Source organism: Poromitra crassiceps (genome assembly GCF_964638095.1).
Source record: "Poromitra crassiceps genome assembly, chromosome: 2".
Classification (NCBI taxonomy): domain Eukaryota; kingdom Metazoa; phylum Chordata; class Actinopteri; order Beryciformes; family Melamphaidae; genus Poromitra; species Poromitra crassiceps.
Window position 1 is genome coordinate 97,292,968 of NC_139624.1, and position 19,235 is coordinate 97,312,202.

At 42.7% G+C, this 19,235-nt stretch overlaps 1 protein-coding gene across 2 annotated transcripts in view; it reads left to right on the forward strand.

Moving 5' to 3' along the window:
- Positions 1-2,201: 2,201 nt before the first annotated feature.
- Positions 2,202-19,235, forward strand: part of apbb1ip (amyloid beta (A4) precursor protein-binding, family B, member 1 interacting protein) — a 47,980-nt gene continuing 30,946 nt past the window's right edge. Inside the window, exons 1-4 of one of the 2 annotated variants that reach the window (XM_083656582.1) lie at positions 2,202-2,365; positions 9,957-10,016; positions 11,239-11,329; positions 13,622-13,923. In XM_083656582.1, the coding sequence (XP_083512708.1) occupies positions 9,957-10,016; positions 11,239-11,329; positions 13,622-13,923 (453 nt within the window). In that variant the 5' untranslated portion in view covers positions 2,202-2,365. The remainder of the gene's footprint in view (positions 2,366-9,956; positions 10,017-11,238; positions 11,330-13,621; positions 13,924-19,235) is intronic. The other variant, XM_083656583.1, reaches the window with a different exon arrangement.

Consider the following 19,235-nt stretch of genomic DNA (forward strand, 5'->3'; position numbering starts at 1 on the left):
CAGTAGATGCTATGATAAAAGAGATGAACCATTCATAGACAAAAAGTTGTTAATATCCATTCCATTTGAACATCCTCCGTCATATAAGTAGAAAGTGTAAGAAACTGCATGCCAAACTCAAACAACATTTGTCTTCCAATCAGTGTATTTATTTGAAAAATGTTCTCCGAGGCGCCAACATGCGAATGTTTAGGAGATGCTTGGAGTGAATGCTGGGCAGCGTTTCGCCTCCATCTGTTTGTCAACCCTGGAGGAGAGGAAATGAGGGTGGCTGAGGGGGCACATGCCTTCCCAGAGTGTTTATTTAATACATCACATCTCATGAAAGGCTCTTGGACTCATTCAAGGTTATTTGGTTTCCTCCCGTGGAGCTCGACTTCGCCGTGCGCTGACAGGCCCTTGCCACAGAGAGGGTGGTCTGCCTTTCCCATCGCAGGGAAACCAGGGCAGAGGGGCTGAAGCAGCACTGCAGAGCTAATAATAGAAAGACAACGCACTGCAAATGGCATTGTAACTAATATAGAGATTTAAATGGATGCAAGTGTGTGAAGTGAGCGGTGGCAATCAGTCAACTATACTTCTGCAAATAAACTAAACATAATTTTGCATCATGAGCATTCCCAGTAAACAGAAAACCACCCCTCACTACTCTTTGAGCTTTATCTCCCAAAGTTTTGCCACGTATTCTGCAGAGGACGTGTGCACTATAGAGCTGGGTATCAGTACTCGATACCTTTCAGCCAGGTATAGACAGAAATAACCCAGTAGGCTACCAAGTAGTATTGAAACTCCTCCAGTCAAACGATACCTGCATTCCATCCTTTTTGTACACAGATCTAGAAAAAAGAACTATTTGTATGGTTTTGCTCGCATCCAATCACCACAAGCGTTCTTCGAATTATTGGCCCACTAGTGCAGCAGCTGTATACATGTGACAGAGTTGGCAGTTCAGTGTGCTGAGACTCCCTCCAAAAATAGAGTATCAATGAAGTACTCTATTGGTATCGGTCACTTTAAGGGTATACTGGTATTTAAGGGTATACTGGTATTTAAGGGTATACTGGTATTTAAGGGTATACTGGTATTTAAGGGTATACTGGTATTTAAGGGTATACTGGTATTTAAGGGTATACTGGTATTTAAGGGTATACTGATATTTAAGGGTATACATGGTATTTAAGGGTATACTGGTATTTAAGGGTATACATGTTATTTAAGGGTATACTGGTATTGTCATTGTTTTAATGCTACCCAGCCCTAGCATGCAGTGTGCACTGCTGCATTCTTGGTGGGCTGAGCACGAGGAGAGATACGAAAGCTCGGTGCGGCCTCCCAGGTGGACTCAAGGAGAAATGCAAATAAATAGAGCTATCTGTGTGTCTGCATGGTCAGATAAGCGCCCCAGGCTATTCATAGCTTGACAGCTCGACTCTCCTTGGTTCCCCTAAAGATAACCGACCTTGCACCACACCAGTGTCTTAAGATAGGCTATTCGTTCCTGTTTTTAAAACTGTAGAAAAGATATTGGGTGTTGTGCAAAGCTGTATACCTGAGTTGCTTTGAAGAAGAATACTATATAACTTCATGCATGGTTGTACTGCAAATATTCACAACTGTACAGTGTACTGTACCAGTAGCTGTATATTTGTGATCCTGTACAGAGAAGACATTGTATTTCTCCTACACACTATACATATATACTCCTACACACTATCCTACACACTCCTACACACATAGATCTCTAGTCTGATATCCTTCACAGAGAACCTCGACTCTGACGTGCCACACTCTCCCAAGATCCCGTTGTAAATCATTTCCAATTAGGTGAATTATTAACCTATCCTCATTCCTCGTGCCGAATCAGCCATTCTCTCCTTTTCACTGAAACCAAGCCTTCCCCCGAGAAAACTTGCTCATGTCCTCAACCGGCTGTTAGTCTTCAACCCCACTCCTTGATTAGAAGTCACAGCAGATGTGTCTGGTGTGTTTTTGACTGTCCTGCCTCTGTGTGGGACTCTGAAGCAGCAGCATGTACAGCCAGCTACAGGGCAGATCAGCAGGCTGTTAAGGGGGACGGCCCGACGCTGCCCAGACAGGACTGTTGTGAAAGTGCCTGGGCTCTGGGTGGAATGCACTGACAGGTCTGGACCTGAACTTCCGCATTGAGCAGGAAGCCAAGTTAAGAGTCAGAGAGCGCAGATGCAATCCAATTCAACACACCCAAATCTGCCTGCATATGAGTGTCTTTTTACACATTTCTTTTTTTCTTTTTTTATCAGAGACTATTTTAAAGTGGAGTTGATGTCCATGAAGGTCTTACCTTGAAAACTGACTGGTGAAAAAAGGATTGAAATATTGTCAAAAGGTGAGTTACGTCTCTGTTGTGTTTGATAGCTCTAGCTTCAATTAGCGGTCGACTCCCATCGCTGCTTTTATCTGAGCGTAAAGAACATCGCGTTCTGCAGATTTGGACTTTTTAATATTTGAACTGGCATTTTGGTTTTAGATGCAATTTATCACCAACCAGTTACAGCAGATTACACACTTTTACACAGTTAGAGATTGTATTTACCTGAACAGACACAGGATGGATAAAGTTCACAGTGCACTCACAATCACAGGCGTCCTGACAGAATCCTTTGATTTAAGCTTTCCTGTGTCATACAGACTTTTGAAAAGCAGCCAAATTGTTGTATCATAATAAGACAAAAAAAATGGCATCCAGCAATCACAACAGCCAGCCTTTTCTCTTAATCACAACAGCCAGCCCTTTCTCTTAATCACAACAGCCAGCCCTTTCTCTTAATCACAACAGCCAGCCCTTTCTCTTAAGCCAGCCTTTTCTCTTCTTAGAAAAGGAGGCTCATTGTATTCCTCTATCATAATTAGGCATAATGTGATATGCTGGAAAGGGTGTGCTTTTGTATACCACTCCAACTGGGTGGACCTTGCTCTAATAGCCGAGTGTGTGACTCAATAAGCACATGAAACTGATAGGAATGGCCTTTTATTTAATATGGCCAAGCTAATCGGTCTGTCGCTTTGTCCTTGATGTAGGACAAATGTTGTACAGTCGGCTCCTAAGACAACAGTAAATCACAGGGACGTAAACTGAATTACTAGTGAAGTATACCTCTTAAAGTATCCATTAGGCCTATAAATGATGGGGCAAGGCACTTTAGTGGCCACGCTGTGTTTCTTTTAGTGTTTATAATCCAGAGAATACTGGACCTGATGTTAGACCAGACTCCACTGACACCAGTTTTACAGTTGTTTTCATACAATAGTGTCACAGGACTGCATTATGTATCCAGTAAAATGGGCAATTGATGACTTCTCTCAACACAATGTCTTTTGACATGTTATCTAAGATGATATCTAAGTGTTGTTTAAGATAAAATACAACAATAGGCATTATGATGTCTCCACATCTAAGTGTGTACTGAACTGCCAATGTTTTAGGGGTTAATTTGTGAATTCTCTTTTTTTCTGGGGATTAAAAATCAAAGGTAGGGTTAGGGTCCCAGTCAGTTAGGGTTATCCTAACCTTAACCCTAGGTAGACGTCATAGGATGTTTCACAGTGGCCTACTTTAGTTAGACTCTACGTAATCAGATTGAATTGAGATCCCTCCCCACAGCCCATTGCATTGCATTATACTGTAGGTGCAGAGTAGAGGAGTAGATGTATGTCTTTGTGTGTATGTTTTGGAAGGGGGTTACCTTATGGGATGTCAGGACCTCCTGTCAAAGTCTCTAGGGGTGTATTGGGTCAAATTCAGTGAAACATCTGTGATGGGAGGGGCCTGATAACGTGCGGTCACCCACCCAGCTTTCCTCTGACGTTCAAGCTCGATTTCTACATAATTCATAAGAACTAGTTCCATCAGATCCTGGGTATTGCTAAATGTCACTTGGCATATCGAACATAAACGTCCCGCTTCGTAACTTGATTTCACGCCCTTCAGACTTTAGCTGTTGCTATAGTGAACCCCTAATTTCTCCACTTTATAATGCAGTACATTCCATGTAAACCATGTAAACAGATCTGACTCTGACCCAAGCGTCGATATTTGATCTGAGTATGAGAGGGAGTTGTTTGAGACGATCTTTCCATTAAGGTATACATGTTGTGCTTCGATACGGCCACTTAAAGTTGTCGTCTGCTTTCCATTTTCTAGCCAGAGGGTCATGACTTCCACATGTCTTCATATAAAAAGTTGAAATATACTCAGTATATTTCCCATCCTTAAGTTTTTTTTTAATCATCTGCTGGGAGATTGCAAGAGTCACTTTGCATGCCACACATTTCCAGTCTCTCTACAGAAATGTCTGTGGATACCATAAGTACAGTGGTGTGTTTTCACAATGCATTATGTGGCTTTGGCAGGTTGCCAGCAGGTTTTGTGTCCAAGTGTTTCCCATAATATTTATAAATGCCTACAAATCACATAGTTTCAGAGTGGTTTCTAGAGACGGTGTAAATAAGCAGAAACATATTTTTATGATAATAAACTGAGCTCAAATGAAAACATACTTACATAGCCTACCTTTACACTGCAGAAAGCTAATATATGACATAATAAACATATGAACATGAACCTTGCTGTACAAAATGTAATTTGTGAAGGGAAATTAAGTTATCCTGTTCTTCTGCCCATCTTGCCATACAGAGGCCAATCTATGTCATCAATCTGGCCTCTTTGTGGCAACCGTGTCCAATTAACATGGAAAACTGACCCCAGGTCAGAGCACAGTCTGCATGTAATGGCTGCTCTTTGAAACAGCTTTAGTCATGCCGGGTCCTCCACTTCTAACCATGAAGTCCTCTAAGGTTCTCTATGCTCATATCAATTTACTCTTCACTTCTAACCATGAAGTCCTCTAAGGTTCTCCAGTAACCATGAAGTCCTCTAAGGTTCTCCAGTAACCATGAAGTCCTCTAAGGTTCTCCAGTAATGCTGATATCAAATTACTCTTCACTTGGGATCCAGCATGATTTAAAATCTGCTCCTTGTCAAAGCTTGATTCCTGCTGTAGCAAGATTAAAGGAACAGTTCACTGAAAAACGAAAATTCTCTCATCACTCACTGTCATGCCAGTTGAAACACAGGTGAAGTTTGTCCATATAACACAAAGGGAGGTTGCCATCACAATTCCAGAGAGAACCAGTCACCATTGACTTCAGTATAGTACAACTGAAGTCAATGATGATGACTAGCTTGCTAGCGAGTTGTGCTGGCAAACTCCCTGTGTGTTATATGGACAAACTTCACCTGTGTTTCAACTGGCATGATGCTGAGTGATGATAGAATTTTCATTTTTCAGTGAACTGTTCCTTTAACTCTTTCCTTATCCATGCCCATTTGGGATGTACACCCTTCAGAATCATATTTGCAGACTCTGCTGACAACCATTGCTACTGTAGGTGTTTGCTACATGTAGGCTACAGTATGATGACATCAGTTCGCACATTCACTGTTCTTTTGCACACATGATGAACGTGTACAAAAATAATGTTCCTAAGCATTTATTCCATGCTGATTGGTGGAGTGCACACTCATTGCTGTCATAATCAGTTGTGATATGAATCCATTCTTGCATTATAATCTGACAGAGTAACTTTTGGCTCAACAGCAAGATATCTGTTGACATAACCCCAGACTGTAAATGTAACTCTTGAATAGCAGATATGCTGTGGAGTAGAAGCGATAGATTACGTTTTGTTGCTCCTCTGATGGTTGTAAATTGTCACCTTCAAACTAAAAAACAACATTTAGCTCCATGGTGGATGCTTGTTATTTTCATGGTTGACCTCTCTGACTTACTGTATGGGAGTTGGCTGGCTCTTTGGCTTCTGAAAAGCAGCTGGGAGTGACTTGACTGATAGACTAATCCTTTCCTCGTGTGACTTTAAAAATACACATTGAGACTGGCACAGTGTTTATGTGTTCTGGGTGATTGTTAGTGAGAAAATAGCCGACGTGGGCCGAAATCATGCAGGGATTGTTGCAGTGTGACTGGTCGTCATAACACAAAATAAAACGTGATACCAACACAAAATGAGAAACAAATGATACAAAGGAGTGAAAATAATCAAGGACTGATGCTTTTTAGACATTCATTTTGATGCCGATGCCAAAAGCTTTTGGTGTTTTAGAAGCCATGCATTCTTGAGACTGAAGGTTGCTTGTTTTCCTCGTAAAATTTTGTTTATAACATGATTTTTCTTTACAAGTTAGGAAAATGCTCGTTTGTCTGTTTCTTAATCCAAAAGATCCCCTCTTGGTTCTTGCGGATGCCAAAGCAGTCAGCTATGTGGAAATTCACAGTAATTTACCAGAATATAAATAGTAAATTTGGTGCGTGCAATTTATTTGCTTTCAGACCATTAAAACACATGTGACATTCGTTAGTGCTGGAGACTAAACAGGGTCACATGGAGGATTTGTAAAAAGGTTCCTTGCGTCACCATTTCCGGTACAATTTCAACATTGCAAGATGCAGGAAGTTGCCCTTCACCACTTCCTTCTTGTAGAAGGGGTGGTGGAGCCTACTGTAAGAAAGAGAAGTGAGTGCATTTTGAAGCTATCGTACAAAATTAAAATTCATCCTCAAATCCGTATACATGCACACATGACACGTACTGTAGTTGTCCATACTGTCTGCATTCATTGCAATGTGCTTGCAAGATTATTCACCCCCACATATTGTTGTGTGTCTAAGATCTACTCAAAGCAGTCTATTCAATTAAAGCTTATGAGAAAATGAGTGAAAACAACCACACTTGCTTCCCCCCCCAAAAAACAATATACGTACACATCTGCTAAGACGCTGAAACAATATTGATGCATTTCACATTCAAATGAGCGCTCTATGAACTCTGGCATGGAACACAATCAGTCACACTTGTCTCCACAAAGTGACGAACAGCTTTTCCCGGCTGTCTACTTGGCTGCTATTATGATTTAATTTCTGCAAACATTTTCGCCTTTATAGTCTGATCTAAAACCTTACTACACTGAATCCAAACTGTGATGGGAGAAGGTAGTGAATTACACTTTCTGGGAGATAATATTTTCATATTTAATGTGCCATGACAGTAGAAAAATAAGATTGGAGTTTGGGGTTGTACAAACATTTCTTGGAGGCAGAACTACTCTGGAGGCAGAAGTGATCTCATTGGTTGAGTTAAACCTCAGTGGGCGGGCCTAAAGAGCTACAGTTTTTTGCAGCAGTGCAGGTGGTTAGCTCTAACCACATGTTTAACTGTGAACAGGACTTGGGAGCCAAAGAAAAAGATTTCCCAGCTAAATAATGTTAGGCTGAATCTTTTAGTGTTGACTGAAGACAAAATGAAGGCATTGCCATTTATGTTTTTATTTATATATATATGTTTTTAAATCGCTTCTTTGTCATTTGCTAGCTTTGCTAGCTGTTAGCTAACTTGTACTAAAAAAAAGTAAAAAGAGAGAGACTCAGAGAGAAGAGAGAGAGAGCAACAACAAGGTGGGTAGGCTACAAATACAATATAATACACATTCAGTGGTTAAATACAATATAATACACATTCAGTGGTTAGATCACAGCCATATTTCCTGTCAAAACAAAGGCCTAATGTTAAGTGACAGCACTTCTCCATTTTGTAGAATGATCCTCACCTACAGTGGTAAGCAAATCATTATGATGTCACAGTGAAGTTGACCTTTGAACTTTTGGATATAAAATGTCATCACTTCATTCATTTGATCCTATTAGAGATTTGTGTGAATCTTTGTCAATGCATCTTTTTGTGAGGTCACAGTGACCTTGACCTTTGACCACCAAATTGTAATCGGTTCATCGTGTCATCGTTCATGTGGCAAATTTGAAGAAATTCCCTCAAGGTGTTCCTGAGATATGGTGTTATGCCTCTCTGGCCATGGCTGTTGCCGGCGGAGGCTTAAAAACACTGAACCCTAACCTGCAGCATCAAGATGCCTACAAGGTTCAGCAGCGAGAGGTTGAGGAGGAGTGAACTACTGTGGTACTCAAATGTATACTGTAGGTCTGCCAACACTGAAGTTGCTGCACTCCTGTGCCTGAATGAACTCTACTGAGACTTCTGATGAAGTCCTGTTGCTGAGCTGAAGCGCTCATATTCCACTAGAGGAAAACAGGGAGGCTGTTTTGACTGCACATTCTAGCCCCGTCATAACATTTGCTCCCAGACATGGGGCTGCACATAGTATGCGTGTGTGCGTGTGTGTGTGTGTGTGTGTGTGTGTGTGTGTGTCTGTGTGAGAGAGAGACAGAATACATAATTAGCAATGGAAATCTCCAGATCCTCTTGACTTGTTTTCAGGAAAAACACGGCTACTCCAATCAACCCACAGGCTATTTTGTTTCCTTTGTCTGAAATAATTAATCTGGGTGATGCTGATTTTCATTCCGTACGTCCGTAGTCTGGCTCTAACTGCAGGTCATGTCTGGGTTAACCTGTGGATATGCATCTCAAGGAATGGCGTGTATGAGTCGGTATTGACCGTTGATCCAATATATAGTTTCAGTCGAGTACAAGTATGCATGGTTTCATTTTCTTAGGACTCTCAGTTTCATCCTTTAGGGATCAGTGTTTTTTGAATTTACAGTATTTGAAGTCATGGGAAATAGCATTAGTCTCAGTATTTTAAGTATAATATACACTATTTAAAATAATGCATTGCGATTCAGTTCAGCACTCAAAACAGTGTTGAGAAAGCAGGAGTGTCAGGAGATGGCATGTAGGAACACATGAGAATTAGACCTATGTTTTGATGGAGATCACCGCAGGAAGCTAGCCTCTGCTTGACTGATGGGTATGAGCCATAGACATAAATAATATGGACGTATCTATCCCATTAAATTTCGTTTTCCTGACGAGGTTCAAACGGTGGGTGTCACCATCTTGATTTTTCGTCAGCAGAGTGGGAGGGAACGGGTTGAGTCCTTGCGCAGCTCACGTGAGATGGGAGTTTCTCAGAGCTGCAGCTCTGCCTGCTATTGGTCCGTGATCGGCAAGCTGCGTGATCACTGGACAGGCGATCTGTCAATCACCCCCTCTTTTATCATCTACAGTACTTTAATCCAAACGGGTTATTTCAAAATTGACCCCCCCTACAGTTGTTATGAAAAGGTGAAATTAGCTATATAGACCAAAACCTTGTTTCGCCCCTCACTGGAAAGATGTTCAATCATGTTACAAAGTCGGGAATTTTAACATGGGGGGGGGGATGCCTGCTGCCCCCCGACGCCTAGTGGCCATTCGAGGAACTACAGCTTTTCAAACCAGTGGGCTTGCCCACTGGTTTGGGCCTGTCAGAGGCTGCTGACAACATACAGTAAAAATCATAATCTGCCACTAGTGAAGTGTCAATTCAACATGTTAAATGTGACAAACAGATATAACTGGCAACCATTCTTGCAGACTTGAAGCTCTCTAGTAGAGCGAGCTACCAGACAAGTTGCAACTTGCAACCAAAAACGAATGCCTGGAGTTATGCACACATGCTCTTTTTTTCTTCCTTCAGTCTACATTGGAGATGTTGTGTAAGACAGTATAGCCTCGGGGTACATATTACTACCTCAAATGTTTCAAAGTGAAGTAATATCTTACAGCTGTGTGTGTAATATAGACAGCAGAAATATTGGCAATTCATGCATGTGTAGTTGTAAATCTTGCGTACAATTATGTTGGTAAAGCTTTTAAATGCAAATGGAATTTTCACTATTCATTTGATACATTCTGTCACTGTCATTCATCATGACGACAACCGCATCTGATCAATGAAAAGCCTATGATGGCATGCAGCACAATAAAGTGCATTCATAAACATGCTTTGACAATGGATGATTGTCTGAGTTCTGATGAGAAAATGGTTTGCAGTCTTCCCTCCCAGTGTTTGCTGTGTCTCATTCTTCTGTTGTTGCTTTCACCAGATGGATGACATCGACGCCATGTTCAGTGACCTGCTGGGGGAGATGGACCTCCTCACTCAGGTGAGTTCAGTCAGTTGCCATGGCAACCGTAAGACATGAAACATAAAATATGCACCCAGAAAACATAGAAAATGGTCATACAAAGCATTTCCTTCCCAAGCTTGATTCCAAGACTTTTGCTTCAGGGGTGGGAATCACCAGAGGCCCCAAAATACGATATTATCACGATACTGTATTTAAGTCAACATACGATATTATTGCAAATTTGTGATATGCTGATTATTGCGATAACATATTGCAATTTATTACCTTTTCTCAACTGCAAATTCTGTAGGAAAACTCATAGGTAGGACGTTGGGTTGGGAATCACCAGAGGCCCCACGATACGATATTTTTGTGATTTTAAAAGATCAATACTTGGCGTCCGTGTATCGATACAATATTGCCACGCAAAATATTGTGATACTATGGTGTATTGATTCCTGTACTGACTTGATTTTTTCTTTTTTTTTTATGAGAAATATAGACAAAAACACCCAAAAAGTAGGAGCACTATTTGCTACCAGAAATATCCATGGCAGATTCCCCATGGCAGGATAATTCAAAGTGAAATGCATTGATAAATAGCTACAGCATTTTGAAATGGACCCCTTTCTCCATAGCCTCGTCATGCTATAATATGACAAGCAGACAAGCAACACATGAACAACAACACATGTTTTCTCCAGATTGTCCATGGCTAATTCTCTCACAGAATACATTAATCAGGAGTAAATAGACTTTTTCTACTTTAGAGACAGATGATGACGACGCACTAAAACCCCCCCGTCGATCACCAAGACACTTCAGACTGGCAAGCACAACAGACCCAGCAGGGAAAACTCTCCTTGTGGTCATCTAACATCTAACATCTATGATCTAACAAGCATAAATTACACTCTCTTTTTGAAAGGAGGTCAAATGGCAAACTCATAAGCTAGCTCGAGATCACACTTTTTGTGCGCGCGCAAAAAGCCCTGCTGATTCCTTTGATGTTGTTTTTCAAACCACCAGTCATTTTGAATTAAAGTGTAATACTTCAAAACAGATGCCATGTAAACATTATGCTTTCTTACATAATCATCAGGACCATTTATTTTTCAGAGCGCTCCGAATGTGTTGTGGATTATAGTAAGCGAGCCCCCTGGGGTTCTTGCGAGGGCTTTTCGCTAACTCCCGTGGCTGCGCAGAAATTGCATTCATTCTCTTCTAAACACGGCCCCTCGTTCTTTCCTCCCTGTAGAGTCTCGGAGTGGAAACCGTGCCTCCAGAATCTCCCTCCAGCAGCAACAAGAAGGACGTCAACTTCTCCTACAGCTACACAGACCTGAATGGTGACTTATATTCATACAGTAGCCCTGAGCCTGTCTGTGCAGTGTCAGAAATGCTGGGGCGTTTGGGTTTGGCGTAATGGTCATTACTGTATACAGAGTGCACCAGTTGCACCGTGGGGGTGGTGAGAGTGGGGTACTGTATGTTTCTTCAATTACCTCGAAAAATTACGATGATTATGATCGCAGGGAGAATCGCCGCTGACCTAAAAAGGGCAGAAAAACACTCCATCTTGCCTCTGCAGTGTATCTGGCTACTTACTGCTCAGGCTGCCATTTAAAGATTAAGGTCACTGTGCCTGCTACTTTACCTCTGGCTTTCATGGGCCGAAATAACCCAGTACCAAGTACAAGTAGTATGGAAACTTTTCCAGTCAAAAGATACCTGCATTCGATCCTTTTACACAGATATAGAAAAAAAATACTATTTGTATGGTTTTGCTCGCAGCCAATCACCGCAATTCGCGTTCTTCAATTTAATGCAAAGTGTGATTGTCCCACTATCGCATTAGCTACAACCCATACAGTCTGTGGTGGTGAAGCAAGCACGGTGTATGTGACACTACACCCCATACAGCAGTGATACTCAACTGGTGCCCGCGGGCGCCCCCTGTGTGGCCCGCGATGGAATTGCAATTTTTTTTTTTTTTTTTACAGTGCACCTGAACGCAACATGCAAGATACCCGCTGAATAAGCGTCCAAATGTTCATGTCATTCTGGCCAATACTCCTGCCCAATACTTATAGCATTTCAGTCTGGAATATGGAATATCTTTCAATAATCTATGATTTAGCTGCTAAATTGTCAAATACCGCCGTCTGCTCGCTACCCAGGCACTTATGTATGTACTTAACCTAACTAACTATCCGGTGTGCACAACATTGTCAGACTAAACTCCGGCTGACACCCCAAAAACCTACAATCCGCTACAGAAAAATGTATATTGATTGTTTATTAACTGGCCCCTGGCCTTCTATCATTTCACGAAAGTGGCCCCCGGGCAAAGCAAGTTGAGTATCCCTGCCATACAGTCTGTGGTGTATGTGACAGAGCTGGCAGTTCAGCGTGCAGAGATGCCACCAAAACATATAGAAATGCAGCACTCTATTGGTATCGGTATCACTTGAAGGGTACTGGTACTGTAGTGGTTCTGGTATCACTTGAAGGGTACTGATACTGTAGTGGTTCTGGTATCACTTGAAGGGTACTGATACTGTAGTGGTTCTGGTATCACTTTAAGGGTACTGATACTGTAGTGGTTCTGGTATCACTTGAAGGGTACTGATACTGTAGTGGTTCTGGTATCACTTTAAGGGTACTGATACTGTAGTGGTTCTGGTATCACTTTAAGGGTACTGATACTGTAGTGGTTCTGGTATCACTTGAAGGGTACTGATACTGTAGTGGTTCTGGTATCACTTGAAGGGTACTGATACTGTAGTGGTTCTGGTATCACTTGAAGGGTACTGATACTGTAGTGGTTCTGGTATCACTTTAAGGGTACTGATACTGTAGTGGTTCTGGTATCAGGGCCTGTGTCCACCTGGCGTCTTTTCCTCAGGTCCAGCGTCTATTTTCAATTGTTTCCAATGGGAGGAGAGCGTATGCGAGCGCACACGGACGTGTAGAGAAAGTGCAGAGCGCCCAGCGTCTTTTTTCGGCGTTTTTGTGCGCCGACTCCCAGCGCTTCCAGCTGAAAATATTTTAACTTTTCAGAAAGACGCTGGTGTCGGCTGCTCCTTTTCTGGTAACTAATCATATGGAAAAACTATCGCAACAGAGACAGAACGGCTCAATTGTGGGAGCAGATCGGCTAGACACTTAATATTTCTGGTGAGTGTTGTGCTTACTGCTTTTAATAGCGTAGCCTACCTGTGTTGTTAGCTTGCTAGCTGTCAGCTATCAAGCTGAACTAACGTTACTTGCAGACTGCTTCCTTGTATATTGTGCGCTGGGATCAGCGTTCCCCAGCGCACTCCCAGCTTTTAACGTCGGAAAAAGAAGCTAGGTGGACACAGGGCCCTAGAGTTGTCAATAGTCCTGAACCAAAAACACCAATAAAGGAAAAAAGCACTTGGGTGCTCACAAAACGTGAGGTGGTCTTTGGTTGGGCAAATAATGTTGAATCTTATTGAAATGAACTGTTCCAAAATGGACTAGCCAGTCAATAAAGGCTGTTTTAATAGTTTGTGACAAAGAAGAGGGACCTTTCTTGAATATACTATACTATATCACTATATTACTATATTATTGAATAAAGATTCCTGGTCATCAACTGATTCTGCTCCTACCAGCAGAGTCACACCTCAACGAACTGGAGGATACTGATTTGGACGCACTCATGGCTGATCTGGTGGCCGACCTCAAAGCGACCGAGGAGAGTCTGGCAGCAGACATTGGGGCCCTGAAGGAGCCCTTACCGCCGCCCCCGGACTTGCCCCCGGACCTGCCCCTGGACCTGCCGTCGGCCCCCCAGGGACTGGCCACCTACCCCGCCCCCTCCATGGCCTCCCCCACACCGCCCCAGAGCAGCAGCAGCAGCAGAGCCAGCACCATCTCGCCACTCCCCCCGCCTCAGAGTGTGAAGCCTTCAAGGGTGAGTCTATCACCGGCAGTCTATTCTGGGAACAGTAAAAACAAAAAAACATGTATTTTTTCGGATGCAAATGGAAATTCTGTCTTTAGAGATTACTTTAGAGGTGTGTAAGATGACAAAAAAATACTAACACCACCAGAGGTGTGACCAAGTCAATTTTGCTCCAATCCCAAGTCAGTCTCAGCTCTTGAGGTACAAGTTCCAAGTAAAGGCCCAAGACTCAATGTAGATTACCAGTCAGGTCTGACTCAAGTCCATGTCATTAATGTCAAGTCTTAAGTCTAAATGTAAAGCAGAAAGTCAAATCAGAACAAATCAAGAGTCCAGTATCGATTTAATCCTATAATAAAATTGCCCAGGCGGACGGGCGGTGTCTGTCAGACGGGCCGAAGTCAAGCCACCCCCACCCCCCCCCCACACACACACACACACACACACACATTAAAGGTACATTCAGCGATGTTTTTGTGTTAAAATAATTAATAATTCATTATAAATACTATACTATACTATACTATACTATAATACTATATTATTATTAAAAAAAAAAAAAAAAACTACTGCTGTCCTCTATCTCTCTCCTGTAGTCCTGCATGCAGGGCGGACGTACTGTATCTTCGCAACCATAACTCGTGGATTCGGGGTGAAAAAATGCATTATAGTCTTTTATAGGCATCGCGATCCGACCTTCCGTTTCCCAGAAAATGTCAACTTTTCTCTGATTGGATAAAAATTGGCGCCGACCTCAAATTATCCAATCAGTAAAGTTGACATTTTCTACGAGTTACGGTTGCGGAGATACGTCCGCTCTGCCTGCAGGGCTACAGGAGAGAGATATAGGACAGCGGGGGGTTGGGGGTTTCAAGTCACTGACCAAACACTTTCAGTGATTGCTGTCAGAATATAGAGCCATTTAACGCTTATTTTAACACAAAGACATCGCTGAATGTACCTTTGGGGGCTCAGCAGTAGAGCTGTCGCCTCACAGCTAGAAGGTCCTGGGTTCGATTCCCGCCTGGGACGCTGTGGGTGCCGAGGGTGTGTCCCCCCCCATAACCTCAGGTGCCCACTGCCCAGCTGGGCTATCTCGTCAAAAGGGCCTTTCTGTGTGGAGTTTGCATGTTCTCCCCGTGCTCCCCTGGGGTTCCTCCATACAACATCGGTATGGACCCCCACTAAAAACATGCACAAGATCGTCATCTGACCAGTGACGACTACAACTGAAGTTGTTCCCCGGGCGCTGTACACAAGAAAGCTGCCCACTGCTCCTGGCCTGCCCACCGGAGGAAGGACAAGCCTGGATGGGATAAATGCAGAGACTATATTTCACCGGCCACCATCAGCATGAGTGTGTGTGTGGCCGCATGCATGTGTTGGGTTGTCGTGTGACAAAATAAAGACGGGTTTGTCCGTCTAGTTCTTCTTCTTTAACCCCCGAGGCGCCAGCTCATACTACAGGACTGGGGGCTAATTGTGGCCCGATTATAAACGGCCCCCACCTTGTGTCTCAAAATATACTGTATGTGGCCCTCCACACAGTATTGTTTTTTTCTGTTCACCTAATGATGTCAGCACCATCATACAGTTTGTAGACAAGCACCAAGTAGGAACAACGCAGGTGGAACTAATGTTTTCAGACGGTAAACGGCAATCAAACGGTTACCTAGCAACAGACTGGGTGGCAGACATGACCACAGCAAAGAAGCGTCAAGTTGACAGCGAGGGTCGAGGGTCACCGCTTTCAGAGCAGTGCAAAGTTCAATACTTTTTCACTGAAAGCTGAAACAGTTACGTTTGTCTCATTTCCCAAGAGACCATCGCTGTTATGAAAGAGTTCAATGTGAAGAGACATTATGAGACTAAACATAATTCATACCAGCGATTGTCCGGCAGTGAATGGGTGGATAAAGTGAAACAGCATATTGAACTACTACTACTACTACTATTACTACTACTACTACTATTACTACTATATATATATAATAGTAGTCTCAAGCAATTAAAGTCTCAAGCAATTCAAATTGTGACTGGAGTCTGCCTTGAGTCAAGTCATGTGACTTGAGTCCGCCCTCCTCCTCTGCTCTCTACTGTTTGGAAATGTGAATTAAAAAGGGAAAGGGCCTGTCAGAGTGTTTGGAGAGTGCTCACTAATGGTTGTGGGGGACATGTCACCATGCAGTGAAAACAAAACGAGAAGTTGTAACGTTATTCGCCTGTTCCCCCTGACAAAACAAATAAGATGCACATCCCATTTCTGTTCAAATTATAATATTGTAACGGCACAGGCGAGGCCTGTTCGCGAACCCGGGTCTCCAGCTTACAAGCCCAACACGTTAACCATCAAGCTAAAGGGACAATCCCCTTAGCTTAGGCTCACGTGCTTGCTCTTATCCTTAGCGACCCAGGATCGCTACACTACCTCCTCCTGTGGGAAGCGCAGCCCCTGCGCTTCAGCTTACTCCCTGCCTTACCAGCTTGGTGCAGCAACTGGCGGACGCTTTCAGCTCCCTCACGCATCCCATCCGGGCTGCCGGCCGATGACCGCGCGGCCATCCCATCCCACTTCTGACACCAATGTAACGGCACAGGCGAGGCCTGTTCGCGAACCCGGGTCTCCAGCTTACAAGCCCAACACGTTAACCATCAAGCTAAAGGGACAATCCCTTTAGCTTAGGCTCACGTGCTTGCTCTTATCCTTAGCGACCCAGGATCGCTACAATATCAAAGAAGGGAAAGATGGTGCAGAGAGAGGCAATGTCAAAATCTAGATTTTACTGTGATGTTTACTGTGATGTGTCCTGGTTAGGATGAGAGACGAGGAACGCACACAATGAAAATACATGTGTGAAGCAAGGAAGTCACGCACTCGTAACCACCATATATATATATATATATATATATATATATATATAATAATAATAAAAAAAAATTAACCTTTATTTGACCAGGAAGTCACATTGCGGTTGAAACCTCTTTTACAAGTGAGATCTAGCCAAGACAGGGTCAGCAACGTGAAGAAACGTAACATGACAACATCAGATGGGACTAAAACAAAACATTAACAGCACTGCATAAATCACGACACAGCTACAATAGTTACAACGAAGCACTTAAAAGCAACGACATTATGTTACAATGTAGATAAAACAACTAAAATTACAATGGCTACAGTTAATAAAAGGGCAGCAATATTTAATTGTGTATTTACTTTTTTACTTTATTAGTTGAACCAATTGCAACCAAAAGTAGCCACTTCCTTAATTCTCAGTTTAAAATCATGCAAGGAGATAAGGGTCTCAAGTTTGAGTTTGGCTTGCAGATCATTCCAGGACCAAGGACCATAGTAGAACAGACTTGCTTTACCAGCCTCTGTTCTGATAGGAGGCACTTTGTATTGAAACCAACGATGTGACCTAAGGTTATGGCTGTTTTCCAGGGGTATAAACTTACGGTTTAAATAAGAAGGTAATTTACCTGAAATAATCTTGTAAACTAAAATGTAGCAGTGTTGAAGCCTGCGCAAAGTAAGAGATGTCCATCCTACCATGCTGTACAGGGTACAATGATGGGTCCTGAAACCAGAGTTAGTTACATACCACAATGCTGAATATACAGTATGTATGTATATATACAGTATATACATATATGTATATATAATTTTAAAAGTGTCCTCCTGGTTACATTAACGACCAGTACCCACTTTGTCAACATTGTGTGACAAGATGCTATTCGACGAAAATGTCACCCCTTTCCATGTTCTTGTGGATGGACTCTAGTGATGTTTTTTTTATATTTTTTATAAGGAAGTAGATTCTCCAGCATCTGTTAAAAACCAGCATATGGATTTCTGGTAAACAGAAGTGTCTGAAGAGTGGTATTTCTCTTATAACAGTTGGACGGTGAGATCATGGCAAAGTTGTTTCTGGACAAAGGTGCAGCAGAGGCATCTGTTACAGTTACAGTGCCTCAGCAGAGACCCTGTCTGGAACAGATCAAACACAAAGACACACAGACACACACACACACACACACAGACAGACACACACACAGACACACACACACACACACACACACACACACACACACACACACAGACACACACACAGACACACACACACGCACGCACGCACGCACGCACACACACACACACAGAACCATGAGACAGGAAACAGTAACGGGATCAATAGCAGTGGTTGGGACGGGAGCTTATTGCTTTAGCAGGGCTTATTACCTCATCCTTCTGACGTGAAACACCAGGTGTGCCGACTAGAGGCCACGAGTGCATCACCACCAGGACCATGTGGACAAGTTCATTACAGCTGCAACTAATTGAGACTGTAGATTCCAAATAGAGTGCCTAATTCACACCCACTTCCAGGTTGGCGATGTACTTTCTCCATAGACGCTTCTTAAAATCACCTGCTCCCAAGCCGATTTTTCAGCAATATGAATCGCGAGTGACCATAAAACATTTGACCAAAACAAGAAAGCAACGAAAGAAAGAAACATCTATGCAGAATTCACTTCCTCAGGTCCCATGGGCAATCTCGCAATGGGGGGACTTTTACTCACTCTATTGAAATCCAAACAGTCCTTTGGTTTAAACCAGTATAAAGCATCAGAGTTGGTAAACAAGAGTGTGCAGTGGTCACTTCTTCTTCTTTCTGGGTATTGAATTTCAAATTATTCAAACAGTCGCCTCTCACTGCCATCTGGAGCCGCCAACATGCAAACTGGCTTAGTGTATCTTCTATAACACAATGACTTGTCCCACTATGAAGATGTGACATGCCTCTGTGACTGTCTCACAACCTGCTTTAGTCTCTAGTCTAACATAATGACTTGTCCCACTATGAAGATGTGACATGCCTCTGTGACTGTCTCACAACCTGCTTTAGTCTCTAGTCTAACATAATGACTTGTCCCACTATGAAGATGTGACATGCCTCTGTGACTGTCTCACAACATGCTTTAGTCTCTAGTCTAACATAATGACTTGTCCCACTATGAAGATGTGACATGCCTCTGTGACTGTCTCACAACCTGCTTTAGTCTCTAGTCTAACAGAATGACTTGTCCCACTATGAAGATGTGACATGCCTCTGTGACTGTCTCACAACCTGCTTTAGTCTCTAGTCTAACAGAATGACTTGTCCCACTATGAAGATGTGACATGCCTCTGTGACTGTCTCACAACCTGCTTTAGTCTCTAGTCTAACATAATGACTTGTCCCACTATGAAGATGTGACATGCCCCTGTGACTGTCTCACAACCTGCTTTAGTCTCTAGTCTAACATAATGACTTGTCCCA